The sequence below is a fragment of the Diospyros lotus genome, chromosome 5 (genome assembly GCF_014633365.1).
Source record: "Diospyros lotus cultivar Yz01 chromosome 5, ASM1463336v1, whole genome shotgun sequence".
In the NCBI taxonomy this organism is placed as follows: domain Eukaryota; kingdom Viridiplantae; phylum Streptophyta; class Magnoliopsida; order Ericales; family Ebenaceae; genus Diospyros; species Diospyros lotus.
The window spans coordinates 41732285-41756597 of NC_068342.1; the positions used below are offsets into that span (position 1 = coordinate 41732285).

Genomic DNA, 24313 nt, shown 5'->3' on the forward strand with positions numbered 1-24313 from the left:
TACACATGACACATATATATTAGATTATATTATATATAAATATATATATATATTACATGTACGCATGTAATGGTGTATATGCATTATATATATTTATATATATATATTATTTTTAAATTTTATTTTAGAACTTCATTTCATTTATTTTTCAATTTAAACTTGCATATAACTATAAAATATATATTAATATCTAATTTAAACCATTTTTAAGATCAAAAGAAGGGTATAATCATAACAAATTTTTTACAAAATTAACCACTAATCACCAACCCCTCTCTCTCCCTCCCTTTGTCTCTCTCTGGCTTTCCCTCTCTCAGCCACCCAACTGCAAACAATATGATAGTCCTTTTCTGAAATGAAACTGTAAATACTTTCTTCTTCCTCTCTTTATCGAACATGACAACCTCTTGGACGTCGTATCTCGTCACCATAAAACCCTCATCAGTGGATATAACCAGACAATACATCATTCCGATGAACTCTTCTTGACAATCCCTGAATTTTGATACTGTGTAGACTGACTGAAGTTGTTTCTCCATTTCGTACCTAGATGCACATGGGATCATTTGAGAAAAGGATCTAAAATTTGCTTGAAACTCCTTTTCCACTTGGCTCCTCAATGCCCGTTCATACTATTCAACAAATTGTTTCAATGAAATCCTTGAGTTAACATACCCGTCGAAGAACGTATTCATACTCTCACTCCTTTACGTTGTCGACATCCCTACCCAAAAACTTGTCTTCAAAAAACATAGCACCCAATGATTTCTTTCTATATAAAGTCCTGCCAACCATTCATTCTCATGCAATGTGTACATATTAATTATTGAAGTCCAGCCCTGTTCAAATTCTTCAGGAGTTTGGAATTCATATACTACATCGTGGATTGTTGAATGTATAGAACCCTTATGAACATAGTTCCCAAATTTTTCTGGTAACTTTTTAAGAATATGCCACAAACACCATTTATGCTTAGTGTTTGGAAAAACTATCTGAATTGCATTCTGTATTGCCCTATCTTGGTTCGTTATTATGCTAGTGGGAACTTAACTATGCATACACTAGAGCCATGTCCTAAAGAACCAAACAAAAGTCTTAGTGTCCTCGTTCGACACTAAACCACATCTAACCAGTGTCAATTGGCCATGATGATTCACACCAACAAAAGGGGCGAACGGCATGTCATACTTATTCGTAAGATATGTGGTATCAAAGGTGACTACATCGCCGAACTCCTTGTAGGCTTCCCTACACCTATTATCTGCCCAGAACACGTTCTTCAATCGAGCATCGTCATCCAAATCAATACTGAAATAAAAACTAGGGCAATGAATTTGCATTCTGGATAAGTATGCTTATATTGCAACAACATCTCCTTCCCCTAGTCTTAATCGCCTGACTTTTTCAATGTAGTTTCTACAATCTTTTTCAACGCAAGTCATTTGGTCATATCCCCCTACCTCAACAACTGCTGAGTTAAAACTTTTGTACAATGGAATCCCAGCAACATCATTTACTTCAAGCCTGTGTTTCACATGTGCACTAAGTTCTCAATTGCATCGATACAACCTAGACTTTGAAGGACTTATTAGATGATTATGTTCAAGAATGACAGAGTTAATCCGCCACACTTTGAAGGACTCATTAAACATGCTATAACATCCCGCATCGAGCGATAGGAAGGACCGGAACAACTTATCCTAATGGCCCTACGCGAACCTCCCAGGGAGTCACCCATCCCTGAGCTTTCCCAAAGCAAACACGCTTAACCCGGGAGTTCCTTGTCTACATTCAGCTCAAAAGGTATCCAGTTGGTATTATTTCCTTCCTTATACTATTCTCGATATATACTAACTTCTCTAGGCTCTTGGGATATTACATTCTCCCCCCCTTAAGCACATGACGTCCTCGTCATGCGACCTTACAACTGGTCCCAGATCTTAGCCCCCTTGGAGGCTTCCATCCTAGAAGCCTGCTAAAAGCCACTCCTTGAACAGGCCCTCGAGCCCCGACGCCAGTCCCTGCACTTATCAGACTGCCTTCACCAAGGGTCGGCTCTAATACCACCTATAACATCCCACATCAAGCAATAGGAAGTACTGAAACAACTTACCCTTTAATACCCCATATCTGTGTGAGGTCACCATGTAATTTTGATGAGTTTAAAATACCAAAAAGTGCGTTTGATACTAAAATAAATTATTGAATCAGCTGTAGAGAGTGCCCTAGAACCTGGGTTTCTAAGAAAAATAATACGACATTGACGAGTCTTTCAAAATAGGATTTATGGTATTAAAAGAAATCGAAATCGAGATGATTTTTGGTACAATTATGATTTGTCCTGAGAAGCTAAATGATCATAAAGGACTTCCAAGAAGTCAACGGGACCTTAAGTAGGCTCATATTTAGCATAAGAAGCAACCCTTAAGTGGTTTTAGAAAGAAACAAAAGGATTTTCGATAAAAACACGATCTTACTTATATTTGGACCTAAGTGTAATTTATTAATTTTGGCCGAGGGAGGTCAATGATGGTTTTCTGGAAGTTCAGGGGTGAAATGAAGATTTTGGAACTTAAGGGACTTGATGAAATTATTGGATAATTCAGCGGCTTGAGAATGAGGGTCAAAATGTAAAAGTTTTAAGAGGGCCAAAGTGTAAATAACAGAAAAAGAAGAAAGAAGCTCAGCCATGGCCGCCGCTGGCCACTGCCATCACCGTCCAGCCTTCGGGCTGTGCCGTTAAGGTCGTTTGGTGGTACGAAAATGGGTCCCACCACATGGGGGTTTCATTAGGATCAGATATGGCTTAAGATCGGCCGAGCATGGCCATGATTTGACAGAAAATGGCTAGGCATGGCCGCGGTCGCCGAATTTTTGGGGAAGGACGATTCGTATCGAATCATCATGATTTGAGGCCATTAAACGGTTGTAAGGATGATATAGGCGTCGATTTGACCAGGCATGGCTCGATTGGGCTTCAAAAACAATTATAAATAGAAGTTCGAATGTGGCCGAATGCATCAAAGATTTTACTTCGGATTTCTCACGTTTGGGAGTGAATCAAAGGTTGAGGATAAGGGGCTTTTATTCTCCATGTACTGAGGATTATTTCTGGAGAATTTCATGATGTTTCATCAAAGTTTAAAGGTGTTTCGAAACTCGTCGGAAAATGAAAAGCTTCACCGGAACCAAACTATAAATCGACCATTCGGGCTATTTTTGGCGGGTCTTTCAACCATCTAAGTGCCATTGTGATCGTCTTGAGGAGGGATTCAAGGTGGTGTCATCGGATCATCCATCGGAGCAGGTCACCGGTCGCTGTCGCCAGAGAAGATGACCGAAGGTAATTTCTGTATTTTTTTAAATGTTGAAAATATAGGAAATTCGATAAAAAAAATAAATGGAAATAAAATTCTGAAAAAATATCCAGAAATTCAAGAAAAATGAATAGTTTAGTTTGATGAATTTTTATCTTGGAAATTTCTTTAGGAGATAGTTATTTTGGATTTTTGAAATGAAAGGTAAATGGAAAATAAATATGAGAGATTTTTAGAAAATTCTGGGAAAATTCTACCAGGATAAGGAATTTATTTTATGAATTTTGGTGATTTTCATGGAGGAAATTCGAAGGAAATCAAGGAGAAATAATTTTTCTAAAGGAAAAGTAATTATGGAAATTGGAGAAAATAGGAGAAAAATTTGAAAAAATTTCAGAAAATTCCATAGGCTTATAAATATTGTTTTATGAATTTTTGTGGAGAAAAAAATTTGGAAAAAATGATTGAAGAGGTATTTACTTGAAATTATCGAGAAAAAAATATGAAGAAATTAGAGAAAAATTATGAGAAAATTGGAAAAATAGATATTGATTTTCCTTTGAATGTATATGATGTCTAAGGTATCGTTAAGGCACGAGGTTGAGCTATAGTGCACCTGGCACAAGAATTGAGGTCGGGCACGCATTTCGAGAAATCTTGAATTTAACCCAAGGTGAGTTGTTCAATTCAATCCTTGTTCATATTCTTGTTACTTTTGATCACTCTTGATTTATTGTGGGTGGTACGACCCTATACTCGATTTTGTTGCATACAAATGGTTGATCCGTGATAGGTTGATTTATATGGATGGTTCATCCAAAATGTTTATGCATATGCATTGAAATTCATGCATTGAAATCTTGTTCGTAATTCATTGATATATGTTGTGGTTATGGTGTTGGCATACCATTTGCATGTGTTATTCATATGGGATGTCGGGATGTCAAACCGTGTTATGGCATTTGAGTGATAGCACTAGGGAAATGTGCCAAGGATCAATGCCCACCTATGACGAGGGCTAAGAATAGACACCACCCCAGGTTCCTTTGAGCGACAGCATTGTTTCCAAGGTGAATGTGAATTCCCAGGGATAGTGTTGATCATCTGGTGACCTGGGTTTGTGTTGATGCTCACCTATGACGAGGGCTGAGAGTGGACACCACCCCAGGTTCCTTTGAGCGACAACATTGTTTCCAAGGTGAACGTGAATTCCCAGGGATAGTGTTGATCATCTGGTGACTTGGGTTTGTGTTGATGAGACCCGGAATGCCTTTGAGTGGAAATGTAATGATGACGGGATGATTCCCGAGTTCACCCATTGATGTTGCCCCTCTTAAAGCTAGGGTTGTGTTATGCCAATATGTCTGGTTGTCTCTAGAGAGATTTGCTCTTTCCTCGTGGTATGGGTTAAGCGCTCTATGGGATTCTTTTGGGCTGAGGTGTGTCGGGATATGTCAGTTTTGTTCATGGTCTTACATATATCATGAAAATATTTTTGAACTCTCACTTAGATGATTGGCTGCACTCTCACCCTATAATTAAAACACAATAAAAAAATACAATAAAACTTATATATATATATTTTATTTTGGTGAGAGGTTTATACTCATCAGTGTACGAGTGCAGTTGTAGTCCAAATTTAAATTTATATTTTCTGGATGAATCCAGATCGTCCACTGAGAGATTTATTTATGGCAAAAGAAAAAATAATGTCACACACACACGCATTTGGATGAATTGGCAATAAGATTTTTTATGGATTTTTAGATAACAAATACTAGGAAATAAAGGCTAAAGGTGTGAATATGAAATTGGATAGCACTTGAGTTAAGACAATTTCAGCACCAACTCGTTGATTCCCAATTTTTGGCAGATAAGATTAGCAACATTAATTTAATTTCAGATATGAGGGTTTGTTATTAAATGCAATTAGAGATGATGATAGTTATAGTTTAAGCAATCCCCATACATGATATGCGGGATTCTAATTTAAGCAACTACCATAACTCCAATTGCAATTAATACACAAAATAATTAAATTAATCATCCAAGTTTGGGTATGATAGCGTTTCCAATTCTAGTAACTCCCATATATGGCATGGAAGCTCTAAGTTAAGCTTACGCTCCAATCCAAACTTAGTGATTTTTCAATAATTAATACACACTCATACTGAAAATTAAATTAATGTCACTCATTTAAAATGCAGCTTTCTTTGGGAATCATTAGTGTTGGACATTGTCCTTGCCTTAACCCAATATTGGATTTAGCTACTCATCTCCATTTGAAAGTTAATTAACATGAATTTAAATGGCGTAATTTAAATAACAGAATTTAAATGATAGGAATTAAAATTGCAGAAATTTAAAGGCATAAATTAATCGGCCATTTAGGCGGTGGATAATAAAGTAACAATAAATGACATAAGAATTCAAGAAAAGAAAGAAAAAAAAAAGTAAATAAGATCACAAGAGAAAACAATAGAGAAAAAAAAGAGAATAAGAGTAATTCTCAAAGAGAAAATTTAAGAAAACAACTAAGTTTTGATTCAAGAATAATAATCACCTTTACAAATGCAATCAAATGAGCTATTTATAGCCCACAAAATGCAATACAAACCACACAATTTCAATTATTCAACTAAATATAATTATATCTAATGGGCACTCACACACTTAAAGTTAAAGGGATTTTAGCTATAATACACACCTAAAGTTAAATAGATTTTAACTAAAATACACACCTAAAGTTAAATGGATTTTAGCTAAAAAACACACCTAATAAAGCACTCATAAAATAAATATTTAAAAATAAAAAAATAAATTTCTACAATTGGGTTTTTGGTCTTCATTAGGATTAAAAAATACAGGGGCCTTCATTAGGATTAAAAAATACTTGGGCCTTCTTCAAATGAAGTCTTCCATAGGCTCTTCAAGTTGGGCCTTAAACATGCACTGGGCCATTTCTTCATTCCAACTTGCAATTAAATGTGGGCCTTTCTTGCTGGGTCTTCTAAATTGGGCTTCAATTGCAATTTTAATGATTTTATCCTCGAAGTAAGCCATGCTTCATGCATGAACATATGTGATATTAATATATTATATATTATGCATGATTATATGATATGAACGCATAGGGTGCACTTATATGGATATATATATATGTGTATTATGTTTATATATTATATTAAATATTATAGATATATATTATATATATTTATATATATTGTAAATAACTATTCAATTAAATCAATTTAAAATCAAAACATGGGTTATAATTATAACAAAATTTTACAAAATTAACCACTAATCAATGATTCAGCATCTAATTTGGACTATGTCCCTGGAATATTCAAGCGTTCCAAGTGAAAGCAGCAGCGCTAAAGGAAAAGACGTGGTCGAGATATAGCCGCTATGTTTAATCTTCGTAGGTATTTGTCTATGATTATGATGTTCAAAGGTTATATTATATTTTGATATTTTCATGTGAAACATCGATTTAGTTATTTGAATGTAAAAGGAATATGTCGGTTATATATTATTGAGATTTCGATCTTGCTTCCGCTGATGTGATTGATATTACATGTCTTATTCTATTAATTATTAAATTTGATATACTGAGAAGGTATAATCGGGATTGTCGGGAAATGATTATGTTGAGGGTATGTATATCGAGAGACTTATGTTGTGTGTATGATGTTAAAAAAAAAATATTTCTGAAATCTCGAGTTAATGCACGCTTAGAAAAAGTGGGGCGTTACATACCCTGATGGGTCTACGGGAACTTCCTAGGGGGTCACCCATCCCTGAGCTTCCCCAACTCAAGCACGCTTAACCCAGGAGTTCCTTGCCTACATTCAACCCAAAATGTATCTAGCTGTTGTTATTTTCTTCCTTACACTATCCTCGATATATACTAACTTATCTGGGCCCTTAATTGGGGTATTACACATACTGACACCCTAGGTTTACACCCTATTTGAGTCATTTGTTGAGGCTTCAAAGAAGTGCTTGCAGTGCTACTTCTTCAGCCTTCTCGACTACACTTGAATGTCACATACTTTACAACCCCATCGTCACCCTTCTTCGAGTTTCTTTTCCTAATTGGGAAGCCTATCTCATAAGCATATGATTTGTAAAAATCGAATACTGCATTTTCATTATTAAACTTCATCCCAACCTTAGGCGCAAGCGGACCATCTTCTCCTAACAATTCATCATCCAATGTGTTCACATCCTTCCTTATTATCACATTATCAGCTTCTCCCAAAAGTTCATCATCCTCAATTTCAAAATTTTCATTTCCTTCATAAACACATCAATTTTGAAAGAAATAACATCAATTACACATACAAGATAATTACATGTTCATTAAGATGACATTTCTAACCTTTGTCGACCATCTTAAATGCCGGATGTTGTTGGTCGCCCCAATCGCAAGGGATGGGTCAGTTCCGAAATCAGCAAAATACAAAATCAAGTGCAAAACCAAAATCAAGTTTCAATGCACACTTGTAAACCAATTGCACAAATAGCTAGTGGCTAAAGAAGAAACAAGTATACAAAGATCTAAAAAGTTCACTTCATGATATTATCAATTAAACTTACAAATTTGTAACATCACCCACTATACACCATCACACATTCAAATGAGAGTAAAGGAGGATCCAAATGTCACAAGTTACATTACAATACAAAAGCAAATGACCCACAAACTTCCCATTTGTAAACTGCCCATTCTTTTAACATAGAAAGCACCAATTCACCCTATTTCCTAAAATCTCCTTGAAACGGCATAAGCAATAATGAGATAAAGGTCATTTTTCAATGATAGATATACATTGCATTTGGAATACTCTAATTTTTATTCATGGATTTTTCCAGAACATTAAATTAAACTAAGTTTGGTCTGGCATTTACAAAACTCTCTTGAACATGAAAGAATTTTTATTCTTTCAACACATGCATATACATATACACAACATGCACGCACATTATGAACACATGTAGAGGCGTGAAATCAATGTGAAATTCAAGAAGAATAGATCGAAGGTTGAAGAAAAACAAAACGTCGAAGTGTTACCTAGGGTAGAGACAACTGGCTAGAGGAGGAGGAACTGGCAGGCAAAGACAAAGTTGAGGATGAACGTTGTGAAAACGAGTCCCCTCCACGCTACCAAATCCATGGGCTACGCAAGCCCTAGCAGATTCATCTTCTCTCACTGTTTCTTTCTCTCCAAATCTCTTCTACATTTGGAGGGACCAAAGAACTCAGTGAGTCGATGTGTCATTTTTTCTCCCACTTTCTCAATCGCCCGTGGAGAATGGTGGCTTCGTTGGTGGTCGATTGGTCGCCAGTGATCTTTGTTGATTGACAGAAAGGGTTTTGGGAAAGGGTTTTATCCCGTCTCTCTCCCTCTCTCTTTCATTTAGATAGGCGAGATATCGCGATAAATTGATCTGTTTTACACCCAATATATTGCTAATTTATCACTATATCTCGCCCTTGTAAAGCAATTTGTAACTCTTGTTCTGTACAAATAGCGGAACTCTTTTGTAATGCTTTTGAATAATTTTTATAATAATTAATCAAACGAAAAAAAATACCCATTTCATATAAACATTTATTGCTGGAGTCCAAAATTATAGTGGATAAATAATTTATATATTTGTTGATCTTTGATCATTTTGATCATTTTAATTGAAACGTCAACATTTGGAGAATTTTATTGTGATATTACAATTAAAGTTTACAAGATTAAACGTCAAAAGATTAAAATTTAAAGGGTTCCGTAGTCTAATCAATTTATTTGCCTAATTATAATCCCTAATGAGAATTTTGTGTAATTTTATCCATACAAATTATGTTATTATTGTCAAAGTTTGAGATTATCGTTCTTACACGATCCCTTATCGCTTGTGCTTTTAATTTCGATAGAGGATGTAAATCGCATGTGAAGATTTTGTTTCATCGCACAGGATAATAAATCGAACTCACAATTTACTAGAATGAATCTTAACTTATCGTATTCCAACCACTTAATCTTGAGAACAATTGTTGCCAAAGTTTATTTATTATACATGTAGGATATACCTTGCGAATTGAACTCTTTTCTTTATTACTTTAAAAGTTGCATTGAAAGATATATATATATATAGAGAGAGAGAGAGAGAGAGTACCATTAAGTCAAATGGATTGCACGTCACGCTTCCAACTTTACAGCAGACTTTTTGTGGCCCTAAATTTTTTTATTTTAAAACAATTACACATCTTAAATTTTTATTTTATAATAATCACACATCTTATTATCAATCAACAGAACAAATGACTTTCAGGTGTGGTTGTGGAACATGTAATGGCTAAATTTTTGAACTTATTCTTCCTCATTCCCCGTCAAAGACGACCTCTCAGCTTTCTCGCGGCCACCGTCGACCTCTTGCATTCCTCATCATCATCAACTAACCCTTTACTTTTCCCTCCGACCATTGACCTTTCCCCTACCTCGTCACCAATCGACTTATCGTTTTTCTATCGTTGATCCATCAATACGTGTTGCATGAAAATGACAGCATTGTGCACGAAATTGTTGATTCATGTTCGTGAATCGATGATGACTGGGCCTAGTTTGTGTTTGTGAATCGACGACGCTAGTTCTGTTGTCTTCACTTTCCTCCTCTATGAGACCAAGGTTGTCGACTCCAACCTTCACCGTCGACCCCGACTTTATTGTGCACCATCTCATTGGCCTGGTTAACACCACATCAGACGAGTATAACTAACGCACAATGAAGTGTGTGATTATTACAAAATTAGAAGTTGAAGTGTGTGATTGTTCCAAAATAAAAAAAATACAAGGACACAAGAGATTCATGTTAAAGTTAGAGAGATTAAATGACTAAAAGACCAAGGTTGGAGGGCACATTTATGTCTTTTGCCTTAAAAATATGTCAAACCTATATTTTTGTAGCGTAATTTCATGTGTCTTTTTTATTATTTCAATTACATTATCAGACTTAAATTTTTTAATCAATTTAACTCATATATTTTGATATAAACAAAGTATAATGTATATTTTGTGATCTCATTTTATTTTTTTTTTACACATAAAAATATATGAATTAAATTAACTCAAAAATATAAGTTAAAAAATGTAATTGAAATAACGAAAAGTTCGAATAATCATATACAAAAAATAATATCAAAATATAAAAATTAAATTGGCTAAAAAATTAGGTTCAATAGTATAATCAAAAGAATCAAAAATTTAGGTGACTATAAAAAAAATTGTAAAAGTAGAAAAATATAAATATAAATTTGACTATTAAAAATATGCTTTTTAAAATATAAAAATAACCTGAACTTTGTTATTTTGACCGCGTAGCACTCTCAATTTAAACTTTAACCCATTCTTCCTCTTAACTATATAATTTTACAATAATTAGACATCACTATCTAGTCAATGAAAATACGTAGTCAATGAAAGTGAGCTCCACTAGTGGTGTCGCGTGTGCCAGGCTATAGTGCAAAAATTGATTTCTCCAAGCAGCGATTTAAATTGACATTTGGACGTGGACGGTTGATGTTTAAAATTTGTGATATTTTGTTAAATAATTTGAAATGTGTAATATTTTATTAATTTATTTTTAAAATGATAATATTTTTAAGAATTCCTCTTTTGTGCTGTCAAACATTGATCAAATGGTTAGGTGCTCGTCTTGTACGGTTACTTGTAGATAAAATTTAATTATGTTTATTAATAAATTCAGATTTAATTTATTAATAAATGTTGATTTTGTGTTTGATAATAAGGCTCAAAGCGGTCACGATTTTTTGGGTGGAACTAATCTTCATAGGCCTCAACCCATTATTGAAGTATAATCTATATCACCATTTACCGACGGTCTAATATAGAAATCAGGACATAAGCCCATTAATCATTTCTTTGGAGAAGAAATGAACCTTAACCTATTTGCTTAAAAAATAAGAAGCCCAACACACTTCTTCTTGCCCTAGCTATATCATATAAATTTCTTGTGTTCTCTCCTTCTCTCTAAGTGTGTGGCAACCGAAATGCTCTCTCTCTCCCTCTCATATCGACACCAAATATCCCTCATATCCGACTATATTTGCCACTTTGTGCAGCATTTCCTTGCTAGTTTGTGTGATGTTTTCTTGCCATTTCTAGGCTACACCTCTTGATTTCCCTCTCTATATATTCAATATGGCTAATGCTTGGTAGGTAAGCTTCACAATCTTGATCCATTCTCGCTTCTCGCTTTATCTATCGTGATTCTTGCTCCTGTGTGGACTCTACTTTGTGTAGAGCATTCATTTTCTCTTGGGCAGATGGACAGATTTGGGGTTGGGCTTTGTTGAGGTTTTATAGTTCTATTCTCAGTGTTGCCTAATTAGTGATTCAATTGCTCAGATCTCAGCTTTGAACACCACTATCGTGATTGTCATTGGTGGTTAAAGTGGGAGTTTTTCTTTACTTTGTGTATTTTTTGATTAATTTCTTATTTCGAATAATACTTGCACTAACCATTTTTTTTAAAATCTTTCGATCACAATGAACAATTTTTTTTTTTTCAATTTGAGCAACTATTCATTTAGTTTTGTTCAATTTTAAAAAATATTCAATTTAAATAATTCAGTCAGTTCATTAATACTCACCCATAGTTATGTTCATTCATCTTCACACCTTTTAAGGGAAAAACTTGATCAATTATCATTTTTAATATTATTAGTTCTAGTTTAACGGTGCCAATTAGTTGAAGTCATAAAAGGTGATTTTGTGGGTTTATAGATGTTTTAGTACCTTGTCAATGTATTATGATTGGGTCATGATAAAAAAAAAAAAAAATTAATATCCCACATTCCCACTAGGTCAATAATCTCATATTGATCAATTCAACTCAACTCGGACGCTAAACACTTTCCTAACTTGTATCTAACGGTGATTCTGAGTTAATTTCAATACTATTTATATTCACAAAAATTATAGTTAAAAATGGTTTATAGAGGCAAGATCTCCTAATATTTATGCATATCTAAATATTTATTTTTTGGATGTTAAAAGTTATTTAACTTAAGGGTAAAGTAAAATAAAAAATGTAGAATCTATTGTTTAAGGACTTATTTATTTTATTATAAAACAGCAATAAATGTCAATTTGATTACACATACACACTCCCACGTGGTTCAAAGTCTGGCGCTGCCAGACAATAGATGAATTTCGCATTGAGAAGTCATCATAATTCATTTTGATGATGGTTGGAGTCATCATCACTAACTTTATCTCAAATTAAATGCATTTAGTGGCAACCCTCGGTCATTCAAAACTTATTTGATCTCGAAAGGGAGTCTGTTAAAATAAGTAAGATAATATAAGCTTATTTGATCTCGAAAGGGAGTCTTGATTGTTAAAATAAGTAAGATAATATTATATTAAGATAAAATTAAAATATTTTATGCACTAAGATATGAAATGGTTAAAATAAAATTAGAAAACATTCTAAAGTTTTTATCATACTATTTATTAAATTTTTTGAAACGTATTAAGGGACATGTGAGTCATTTTCTCTTATCTATAAGATCTAAAATAAATTTTTATGAAAAGGGAGACATAAATTTATTTAAACAATTCTAGATAAGAAGTCGCGTAACTTCTTTTCAATGAGTTACCATATAAATTTAACAAATACAATAAAAAATACTTTCTTCTAAAATATTTTCTATATCTCACTTTTTCTGACACATATCTTAGTTAACAAACACTATTTTAGTATATTATTCAACAATTAAGTCAATCTCAATACCATAGATAAAACCTCATAATCATTACTGAAATGATGCACAATAAATGACATATTTATCTCGTGAAATTTATGTTTTTATATAAATATATTGTGAGGTATTTGTGCCACGTGAGTGGTCAAATCCTAACTCATGAGTCAGTTTGAACAAGTAAAAATCCAATGAAGTGGACTAAGTCGAGTTAAATCCATACTCAAATATAAATATCTCAAGGCATTGTCTGTAAATATCTAATTTAGACGAAGGGTACTTTCATAATTTTAATCAAATATTTCCTTTATGATAAGAATTAAGAGAAATTCTATTTGTAGCCACTAATTTTGCTCTTCATAGCTACTATTTAATATACATAAAATACCCTCATTTGAAAATCTATTTTTACCCTCCATGTTGCAACCACTTTCTCCCTTAATGAATTGTCTGCCAGCTGCCATACGCGGCCGCCCATTCACACCGAAGACGATAAAGCCAAGAATGCCAGATACGATGGGGCGAAGACAAAAAATGAATGGAAATACAGTTATGGAGTAGAAGAACAATGGCTATGCATCAGAATGCATACACAGACACACATATATATGCACACACATGCACACACATATACATACACAATCACACAGACACCCATATATACACATATACACACATTTGAACGGATAAACAGACATACATATATATATACACACGCATACACACACACACACCTATATATATACACAGACACACACAATTGGCTGCAACCATACTCGCCGACGGTGACCGCCCTTCATGGCCCCGCAAACCCTAGGTTCGAGGGGCCATAAAATCTGCCCCTGAACCCCTGGGGTTCGGGGAGCCTTAATGGCCCTCGAACATGGGACCTTGAAACCTCAAACAAAGGGGTTCAGGGGTGATCTTCATGACCTATATATATATATGTATGTGTGTATCTATATATATATATATATGCATGTGTATCTATGTGTGTATATATATATATGTGTGCGCGTTCGCATATGCATTGTATACATATATATGTGTGTGACTGTGTATATATATTTGTATATGTCATTGATTTTGCAATCTTCTCTTATAAAACTCGTCTTTGTGGATTCGATTTATTAGATTCGATTTGTTAGAGTTTGAAAATGTGTTTTAGATATGACTATGTGGGAATGGTTGTGGCTGTTGAGTGCAATTGTAATAGAAAATGATATTTTTGAAAAATATTAATCGTAAAAAGTTATTAACGTAGTTGTAAAGAGTAAAATGAGGAAAGTAAATTTTTACTGACTACGAATAGAAAAAAATTGACTGCAAATAAAATTTCTTATATCTAATGACCAAGGAGACGTGATGGCAAACATGGTCAAAATTAAAATAATGTTTAAAAAATAATCTTATTATTTTTAATTATTTTTTTGCTGACATGTACGGATTGAGTTAATCTTTTCAATCTATTCCCTTAAAGGATCTCTAAATTGTTCCATTTACAACATGAATGACCTGAACTATAACCCTAAATTCTTTATCGTTAATTTCAACTCAATTTTTGGTGCGTAAGGGAAACATAAGTCCATGAGTTTATAGATACCTAATTTCTTAACAAAATAGACACCCACAAACCAAAAATAAAATATCAATCTAATAGAGACGAACACATGAATAAGGGCTATGGGGACAAGGTCTTTGGTCCCGATCCAAACTTGTCCATTGTCATTACTCGCAAGTTGATACATGCATGTGCTACCTATTTTTGTTTTTATCCAAATATATCGTATTTTGAAATATTTACTTAACTAAACGAACTATTTTATTATTAAAAATAATATGCAAGAAATTTATTTTTCATGTGTAATAGTATGAATAGACATAAAAGACTAAACATATATTTTTGTCCTTATATTTTAACTTTTTTTTGTTAGGTCAACAGAATTTTTCGTTATTTCAATTATACTTCTAAATTTACATTTTCGAGTCAATTTGATATCTATAATTTGATTTTTTTTTCTTGTAGCAACATAGACTTTTCGTTGTCTCGATTACATTCATGTAGTAATATTTATTAGTTAATTTAAACCCTTGTATTTTGATGTGTTAAAAATATATAAAATAAAATAACTCAATTTAATTCTTTTTTCTTTACTCATCAAAGTACTTGGTTAAATTGACTACAAAACACATAGTGTAATCAAAATAATAAAAAAATAAATTATGATAAATTAAATTAATTTAAAAATACAGATTCAAGAATATAATTAAAATCATAAAAATTTAAAATAATTATATAAAAAAACATAAAATTATAAGGTAAAAGTATAAATTTGCATGATGTAGAAGTCACGTGCACGTAAAGGAGAACAGCCACGGCGGCGAACAGCGACGGAGGGGAGAGAGAGAGAGAGAGAGAAGAGAGTGTGAGAGCATGATGAAGAAACCGAGGGAGGAGGTTAACAAATTTGAGGGTAAATTTGTAATTGAAATAAATTGTCAAATCAATTATCTAAATAATTGTGCAAGTAGCATTACCGCGAAGAGTACAAGTTACTCCGAGATATTTGCTAAGTGGGCCCACTGAAAGGCTGATATTTTTTTTAATGTTATATTTATCTTAATTATTTATATAATACTTTTCTTACATATACTTTTTATTGGCAAAGTTCATTTTTTTCACACTTTGACGTTTTTTTATTATGATTATCTTAATTTTTTATTGTCTCAATTATATTTTAAAATTTATTTTTAAAGTAAATTTAATATTTTTTTATGTGTCAATTTAAATTTTTATTATTTCAATTAAATCTATATACCTACATTTTTAAGTTAATTTAATCACTTTAATTTTATATATAAAAAAATAAAATAAGATAACAAATTATTCCTCATATTAAATGTAAGAGTTAAATTTAGTTAAAAATTTAAATTCAACTGTCCAAATGTATATTTAAAATAATAAAAAAATCTGAATTACCATAAAAAAAAAATCAAACTACAAAAGTATAGAGTTCTAATCAAAATAATTCACCTACTTTTATTAATATTATATGGTGCCGGCCGGTGAGTTCTCCAAAGCCAAGTTGTCTATAAATAGAAACCCATCAACCCCAGCTGCTTCTGCAACTTCATAAACACATCTCAGAGAGAGAGAGATCTTCATCTTCATCTCCGTCTGCATCTTCATCTTCATCTCCATAAACATCTCAGAGAGAGAGACAGAGAGAGATGGGTTCGTTAGAAGGAGGTAAAATGAAGGGACACGCAGTGTGTATTCCGTTCCCCGCGCAAGGGCACATCAATCCAATGTTGAAGCTGGCCAAGCTTCTGCATTCCAGAGGCTTCCACATCACCTTCGTCAACACCCAGTTCAACCATCGCCGCCTCCTCCGCTCCCGCGGCCCCCGCTCCCTCGACGGCCTGCCGGACTTCCGCTTCGCAGCCATCCCCGACGGCCTGCCCCTCTCCGACACCGACTCCACCCAGGACATCCCCTCCCTCTGCGCCTCCACCCCCGTCCACAGCCTCCACCCTTTCCGCTGCTTGCTCTCCGACCTGGCCGCCTCCTCCGACGTCCCCCCCGTCTCCTGCATCGTCTCGGACGGCGTCATGAGCTTCACTCTCGATGCCGCCAGAGAATTCGGCATCCCTGAAATGCTCTTCTGGACCCCCAGCGCCTGCGGCTTCCTCGGTTATATCCAGTACAAAGCCCTCCTCCAGAGAGCCCTCGTTCCTCTAAAAGGTAAACCATAATCACATCTCATATACATAGCATCATTTCCTAAATCCTTAACCGATTGCAGTTTAAAAACTGCCATTTTTAACTTCTAATTTCAAAACAAATTGGGACGGAGTATTTGTTTTAACTTATAGAATTCTAACTTATAACTTCTACTAACTTTTAGAAGGGGTAGAAGTTGGCTTTTTCAAAACTGGGGTACCCCAACTTTTACAATTTCTGCTTAAATAATTATATTTTTATAACAATTTTATCCTTGTTTTTAATAAAGAATTACCCTATTATCTACATAATCATGAATTTTTCTCCTCCACCGCCATCTCCATTTTTAGATCTCTTCCTCTCTCTCGTCATCTTCCTCTCTCTTTATACTTTAATTAATTTTTTTATAACACTTGAAACTTATACATATACACTAATTAATTTTTAAATTATTATTCTATAACTACTAAAAGTATTATAGACAATTATATAAAAATAAGTTATTTTATAGCTTATGGTATCAAATACCACAACTACTTAACTACAACTTTTAAGAAATTGCAACAAACAAGTTCACAATTTATTCTAAATTTTAGAAACTATAATTTAAGAAGTTAGAATGTATAATTTCTTTAATTAAGGCATTATCTTGATTAAAAGTATGATTTCTTTTCTTATTTTTCAATGATGAAAATGATTCTTTTGATCTCTCTCTCTCTCTCTTCTTTTTTTTCAATGATGAAAAGGATTCTCTCTATCTCTCTCTCATCCTCTTCTTCTGTGCAGCGTTGTGCCATCAGTAACTGTTTCACATGCATCTCACTAATCATTGCATTTTGCTTAATTTTCTAATAATGAATCGATTAAACAAACTCAATTGAACAGATTGGAGTTGCCTCACAAACGGGTATTTAGAGACCAAAATCGACTGGATGCCAGGGATGATGAAGAACGCCAGATTGAAGGACATTCCGAGCTTCATCAGAACCACAGATCCAGACGACGTCATGATCAAATTCCTCGTCACTGAAACGGAGCGATCCTCCAAAGCCTCTGCCATCATCATCAACACGTTCGATTCTCTTGAAAGAGACGCCATTGACGCTCTCTCCGCCATGTTTCCGGCCCCTGTTTTCACCATTGGCCCTCTCCACTTCATGCTCAATACCCACATAAAAGACGACCACCAACTCAAATCCATCGGTAAGTTAGTCACCTTGTTCATCTTTTATATGATATCCATCGTGTATTGAAGGACACCTCAATCCAAAATGAGCCCTTAGACATGGTAGATTGAGCTAAGAGGCGTAAATGAGTAGGATTCGTTGTTCAATCACCTAGATCTCACGTTGAAAAACTAACTCCGGCGACCCTGTGGCATTCCCTTGAAGCCGCCGGTCTTCTCCCTTTTATACACATATAAGATAAGATAACAGAATGCATGCATTTCAATGTTTTCTCTTTCAAACAGGATCAAATCTATGGAAAGAAGACAGGGGGTGCATGGAGTGGCTGGATTCGAAGGAGCCCAACTCGGTTGTGTACGTGAACTTCGGAAGCATCGCCGTGATGACGAGCCAACAACTCGTTGAGATGGCGTGGGGGCTGGCCAACAGCAAAAAGGACTTCCTTTGGATCATCCGGCCTGATCTCGTCACAGGAAACTCGGCCGTCCTGCCGCCTGAGTTCTTGGAGGAGACAAGAGGGAAGGGGAAGCTGGCAAGCTGGTGCCCGCAGGAGGAGGTGTTGAGCCACCGGGCCGTGGCCGGGTTCCTGACGCACAGTGGCTGGAACTCGACGCTGGAGAGCCTGGGCGCCAGCGTGCCGATGATCTGCTGGCCGTTCTTCGCCGAGCAGCCGACCAATTGCCGGTACAGCTGCGAGGAATGGGGGGTGGGGATGGAGATAGCGAGCGACGTGAAGAGAGAGGAGGTGGAGAGGGTGGTGAGGGAGTTGATGGACGGGGAGAAGGGAAAGGAGATGAAGAGGAAGACCGCGGAGTGGAAGAAGAAGGCGGAGGCGGCCGTCGCGCCCGGCGGCTCATCGGACGTCAACTTGGAGACGCTTTTCAGTAGAATGCAAGATTTGTCCTTTGATCCCTAAACAGACGTAAGTCAGATCTTTTGAGATATATTTTTGTAATTTTTATAATAATAATTAAACGAACTGAGAAAATACCCCTTTCATGTAAACATTTATAGATGTCACTATTTATTCACCCCTTCTCTTTCTTCCATTTTCCTCCGCCCGCCTCGCCTCACCTACAACCTCATTGTCGTCTCTTGTCACTGCAACCTCACTGTCTCTCGTCACTTAGCCTCTGCGCCTTACTGCCTAACCTTCGCCATCTCACCGCTGCAACCTCTAGCAATCGGCGACCACCCAAATCAACCAAGGTGCTGCAGGCGACAACGATCGACAAGTGACGAGGGCAAGCGCGACGCGGATGATAGAGAGACATAGGAGAGAGAGTAAGTGTGTGTGTGTTTTGGGTCATATCAAATGAGTAATTTTGTCATTTTATTTTTTTGTAAAGCTTTCTGTACATCCCTTTCTGTATAAATAATTTTATCCAACATTTATTACCTACCTCGCTACTGCTGCCAACCTCTCTCATATCTCGTCACCATCGCCAACCTCTTGCCTTTCTCACCACCGTCGACTAACCTCTTCCCCTACCCTGTGATCAATCGACGTCTCGTTTTCTTATCGTCAACCCATCAATTCACGGTGCATGAAATATAAAAGTTAAATTAATTTAAAACTATAAATATAAATATATAATTCAAATAATAAAAAAAAATTAAATAGTCACACAAAAAAATAATATCAAAATATAAAAATTAAATTGATTTAGAAATTATATTTAATAATATAATTAAAATAATCAAAATTTTAAGTGATTTTATAAAAAAATATAAAGACAAAAATATAAATTTAACCATTAAAATTATACTTTAAAGTTTAAAAATAATTTTAAATTTTGCTATTTTAGTGCACTCTCAATTCAAATTTTAACCCATAGTGCCTCTCAAATATCTAATTTTAGGACAAGTAGACATCACTATCCAATCAATGAAAATATTTAGTTAATGGAAGTAACTAGTGGTGTCCCGTGTGCAAGACTATATTGCAAAAATATTTTGTCTTATTTAAATTGACATTTGGACGTGGACGCTTGATGTGTAAAATTTGTAATATATTTTGTTAAATAATTTGAAATATGTAAATACTTTATTAATTTATTTTTAAAATGATGATATTTTTAAGAATTCCTCTTGTGTGCTGTCTTGTACGGCCACTTATAGATACATACATTCACACATATATATATATTAAATAGTTAAAATTTAATTATGTTTATTAACAAATTCATATTTAATTTATTAATAAACAAAAAGAAATTCCAATGCTATTTATATTCACCCAAAATGATAATTGAAAGTGACTTTAAGGACTCAAGATCTCCTCATATTTATACATATCTAGATATTTATTCGTTTGGATGTTAGAAGTTATTTAACTTAAGGGTAAAGTAAAATAAAAAAATGTATAATTTATTATTTAAGCTCTTATTTATTTATTAAATTTTTTCAAATGCATTAGGAGACTTGTGTGTCATTTTCTCTTATCTCTAAGATCTAAGATAAATTTATAGAGAGGAGAAGAGATAAATTTATTTGAATACTCCTAGATAAGAAATCGTTTGATTTCTTTTCAATGAGTTATTATATAAATTTAACAAATACAATAGAAAATATTTTTTATCTGAAATATTTTTCATATTTCACTTTTTCTAACACATATCTTAGTTAACAAACACCACCTTAGTATATTATCCGACAATTAAATCAATTTTAATGCCTAAGATAAAACATGAATCATTACTGAAATGATGCGCAATAAATGACATATCTATTTTGTGAAATTTGTGTTTTTATATAAATATACTATAAGACAGAAAACAATCATAATTGTGTCATATGAGAGATCAAATCATAACCCATGAGCCACTTTGAAAAAGTAAAGATCTAGTGAAATAGACTACGTCGAGTTAAATCTATACCCAAATTTAAATATCTCGAGACACTGTCTCTAAATACCTAATTTAGACAGAAAATATTTTAATAATTTTAACCAAATATTTCTTTTATGATAAGAACTAATTTTATATGTAATATTGACCAAGGAGACGTGATGGCAAACATGGTCAAAATCAAAATAATGTTTAAGAAATCATCTCATTTTTTTTAATTATTTCTTTGGATTGAGTTAATCTTTTGAATATATTTTCTTAAAGGATCTCTAAATTGTTCTATTTACACCATGAATGACCTGTAACTCTAAACTCTTAATTGTTAATTTCATCTCAATTTTTTATGCACAAGAGAGACATAAGTTCATGAGTTCAGAAACACCCAATTTCTTAACAAAAAAAACGTGCACCAACCAAAAATAAAAGATCAATCTAATAGAGACGAAAACATAAATAAAGGTTATAGGGCCCAAAAAGATCGATAAGGGTCTTTGGTCCCAATCAAAACTTGTCTATTGTCATTACTCCACGTGCATGTGCTACCAATTTTTGTTTTTAATTAGAATTTTCGAGAAATGATTATCAAAGTTAATAGTATTGGATGCAGTATCTTGTTTTTATCCAAATAATTCTATTGATTGGTAGTAGATATATCGTATTTTATAAAATTTAATCAACTAAATGAATTATTTTGTTGTTGAAAATAATATGCGATAAATGTATTTTTCACATATAATAGTATGAATAGACATAAAAGACTAAATTTATATATATATATATATATTTTTTTTGTGATCATTCAAATTTCAATTACATCTATGAATTTATATTTTTAAATCAATTTAACTTTTGTATTTTAATTTTTTTCCTCGCAGCAATACAAATTTTTTATTATTTCGATTATATTTATATATTTGTATTTTCAAGTCAATTTAATATGTTCCTTCTTGAGGAAATGAGGACGATCTTAACCTATATATCTTGATGTATTAGAAAAAATATAAAGTAAGATGAGTTAATTCAATTTTTTTTTTTATAAGTTAAAATATAAGTGTTAAATTGATTCTAAAATACATTATGAGGATGTGATCAAAATAACGAAAATTTTGAATTAGCACATGAAAAAAAATTAAAATATACAAAATAAATTGATTTAAAAATATAATTAAAATAAAAAATTTAAATGATTACATTAAAAAAATATATAATTATCATACCAAAAAATAGATTTGGCCGACATCGAAAGGTACAAGTCACGTGCGTGAATGAAAGGGATCAAGTGGATGCAAAGGAGTTTAAGGAATTGTGGACATAAAACTAAGTGGGCACGTGGAGATATTTGCTAAGTGGACCCACTAAAAGGCTGATAAGTCTTTTTAATGTTATAACTAGTGTTCACCCATGCGATGCGATGCTCTAGAAATATAATCATAATAAATTTAAAAATTAAATTTTAATTAATATTAAAAAATTCATATATTAGTCTTAAAAATACAATATCTTAAATCTTAATTAGTATTGAAAAATTCATGCATTAGTCTTACATTAAATTAAAGGTAGTGATTGATTAATTATTAAAGTAAAATTATTTATTATATTATATATTTATTTATAAATTATAAATATAAATATAAATTAAAACTCCTAAATGTGAGAAAGCATAGATTTTTTAATGTTAATTAAAAATTTACTTCTGATTTTAAAATTTAATTTTTACAATAATAACAAAACTTTAAAAATATGAATTTTGACTTATTTTTCTTTCATTATGTATTAATTTTCTTCCATAGTCTTGTAAATGTGATATGTTAAATCTTGGGTAAATCACACTAAAGATTACTAAGGGGCCATTTTCTGTTTTCAGTTTTTGAAAACACCGAAAATACGTTCTCTTTGTTATTTTTCAAAACGAGTTTTCGAAAACAACTAAAAATTTTGTTAAGAAAACCCAAAACAACATTTTGTTGTTTTGTGCATTTTCAGTGAAAATACACTAAAAACACAAACCAAATGGAAAACGCGGAAAACAGCCCCCCGCGCACCCCCCCTCGCGCTCACACGGACAGACCCACTGCCCCTTTCTCTCTCTCTCTCCCCCCTTCTTCTCTTCATTCTCCTCTCCTCTTCTGGCCATCGACAACTATCGCCATCGCCGTCGACCTTCAACTCTGCCGCCACCGCGACCAACGCCTCCCAACGCCACCGCATCGCAACCGCAACCAGCACCCCTCTCCGCCACAGCCACCGCTAATAGCGCCCCCCCCCCCCCAAAAAAAAAAAACACACACAAAAAACCCTAGATGAAGAAGAAGGTTGCAGCTCCTGATTTGATTTTTTTTGTTATTTAATTTTATTTATTTATTAAACTGAATATGTGATGTTTTGTTTGTATTAATTTTTTTAAATGATATTTCTAAGGTTATTGATTTTTTATTTTATTTTATTTAAATTTTATTTTATAGTTTAAAGTATTTGAATCAAATTTATAATTTATTAATAAATATTTATTATTTATTTTAAATTAAATTTATTAAATAAAATATCATTATAAAAAAATCGTTTTTAAAATTTCAAAACAATGTGATTACAGAAATTTAAAAAATTTTGCAATGTGATCACATATAAGATTTTCTTCTATAGCCGAAGTGGATGACGTGGCGTACATGTGGCAAACAATAAAAATATTATACAATAACAACCAATCAGAATGTGTCACGTGGCGTTGATGGATTTGATAGGTTTGACACGTGGCACTTTTTGATTGGTTATCACTTCACAATAATTTTTATTATTTGCTACATCAGTGCCACGTCACCCATTCCAGCTATAAAGTATTTGAAAAATATTATATGTGACCACATCGTAAAATTTTTTAAACTTCTATGATCATATTGTAAAGAATTAAAATTTAGACCAAAATGAAAAACACACCAAAATTTAGTGATCTTTAGAGTGATTTACCCGTTAAATCTTAATTAACATTGAAAAACTCATACATTAATATTTATTTTTTAATAATTGAGGAATTAATCAAAAATAATATTATAAATATTTTTTATTAATAATATTTATAAAAAAATATTTATTTTTAATTCATTGAGAAATTATATATCTATACATGACATAATTAATAATTTAAATTGTCTATTCAAATTTTTTATTAATAATATTTATTTAATTGATAGTGAAAATTTCCAAAATACTTTATAGAAGATCTTCAATTGCTTTGGAATAATAAGTACTAAATGCAAATTATTTTTATTTTATACAAATAAACAATTTTTTACGATTTAATTAATAGTTTAAGTTGTCTATTCATATTTTTTCAAAATAATATTTATTTTTGATTGATTGAGGGATTAATTAAGGAATTAAAAAAATAATATTATAAATATTTTTAATTAATTGATGAGAAGATTTAATTGAGTTTAAAATTAAGTTATAAATAAATA

The 24313-nt window shown here is 32.9% G+C and overlaps 1 protein-coding gene across 6 annotated transcripts in view; it reads left to right on the forward strand.

The window, feature by feature from the left end:
- LOC127801906 (7-deoxyloganetin glucosyltransferase-like) overlaps window positions 1-19414 on the forward strand; it is a 128223-nt gene extending 108809 nt beyond the window's left edge. For 3 of the 6 annotated variants that reach the window (XM_052337427.1, XM_052337432.1, XM_052337433.1), the window contains exons 2-4: window positions 16458-16846; window positions 17711-18028; window positions 18297-19043. In XM_052337427.1, coding sequence (XP_052193387.1) covers window positions 16458-16846; window positions 17711-18028; window positions 18297-18928 — 1339 coding nt within the window. In that variant the 3' untranslated portion in view covers window positions 18929-19043. Of the gene's footprint in view, window positions 1-16457; window positions 16847-17710; window positions 18029-18296 lie in introns of all 6 variants that reach the window. The other 3 variants (XM_052337426.1, XM_052337431.1, XM_052337425.1) reach the window with 3 other exon arrangements.
- The last annotated feature ends 4899 nt before the right edge of the window (window positions 19415-24313 follow it).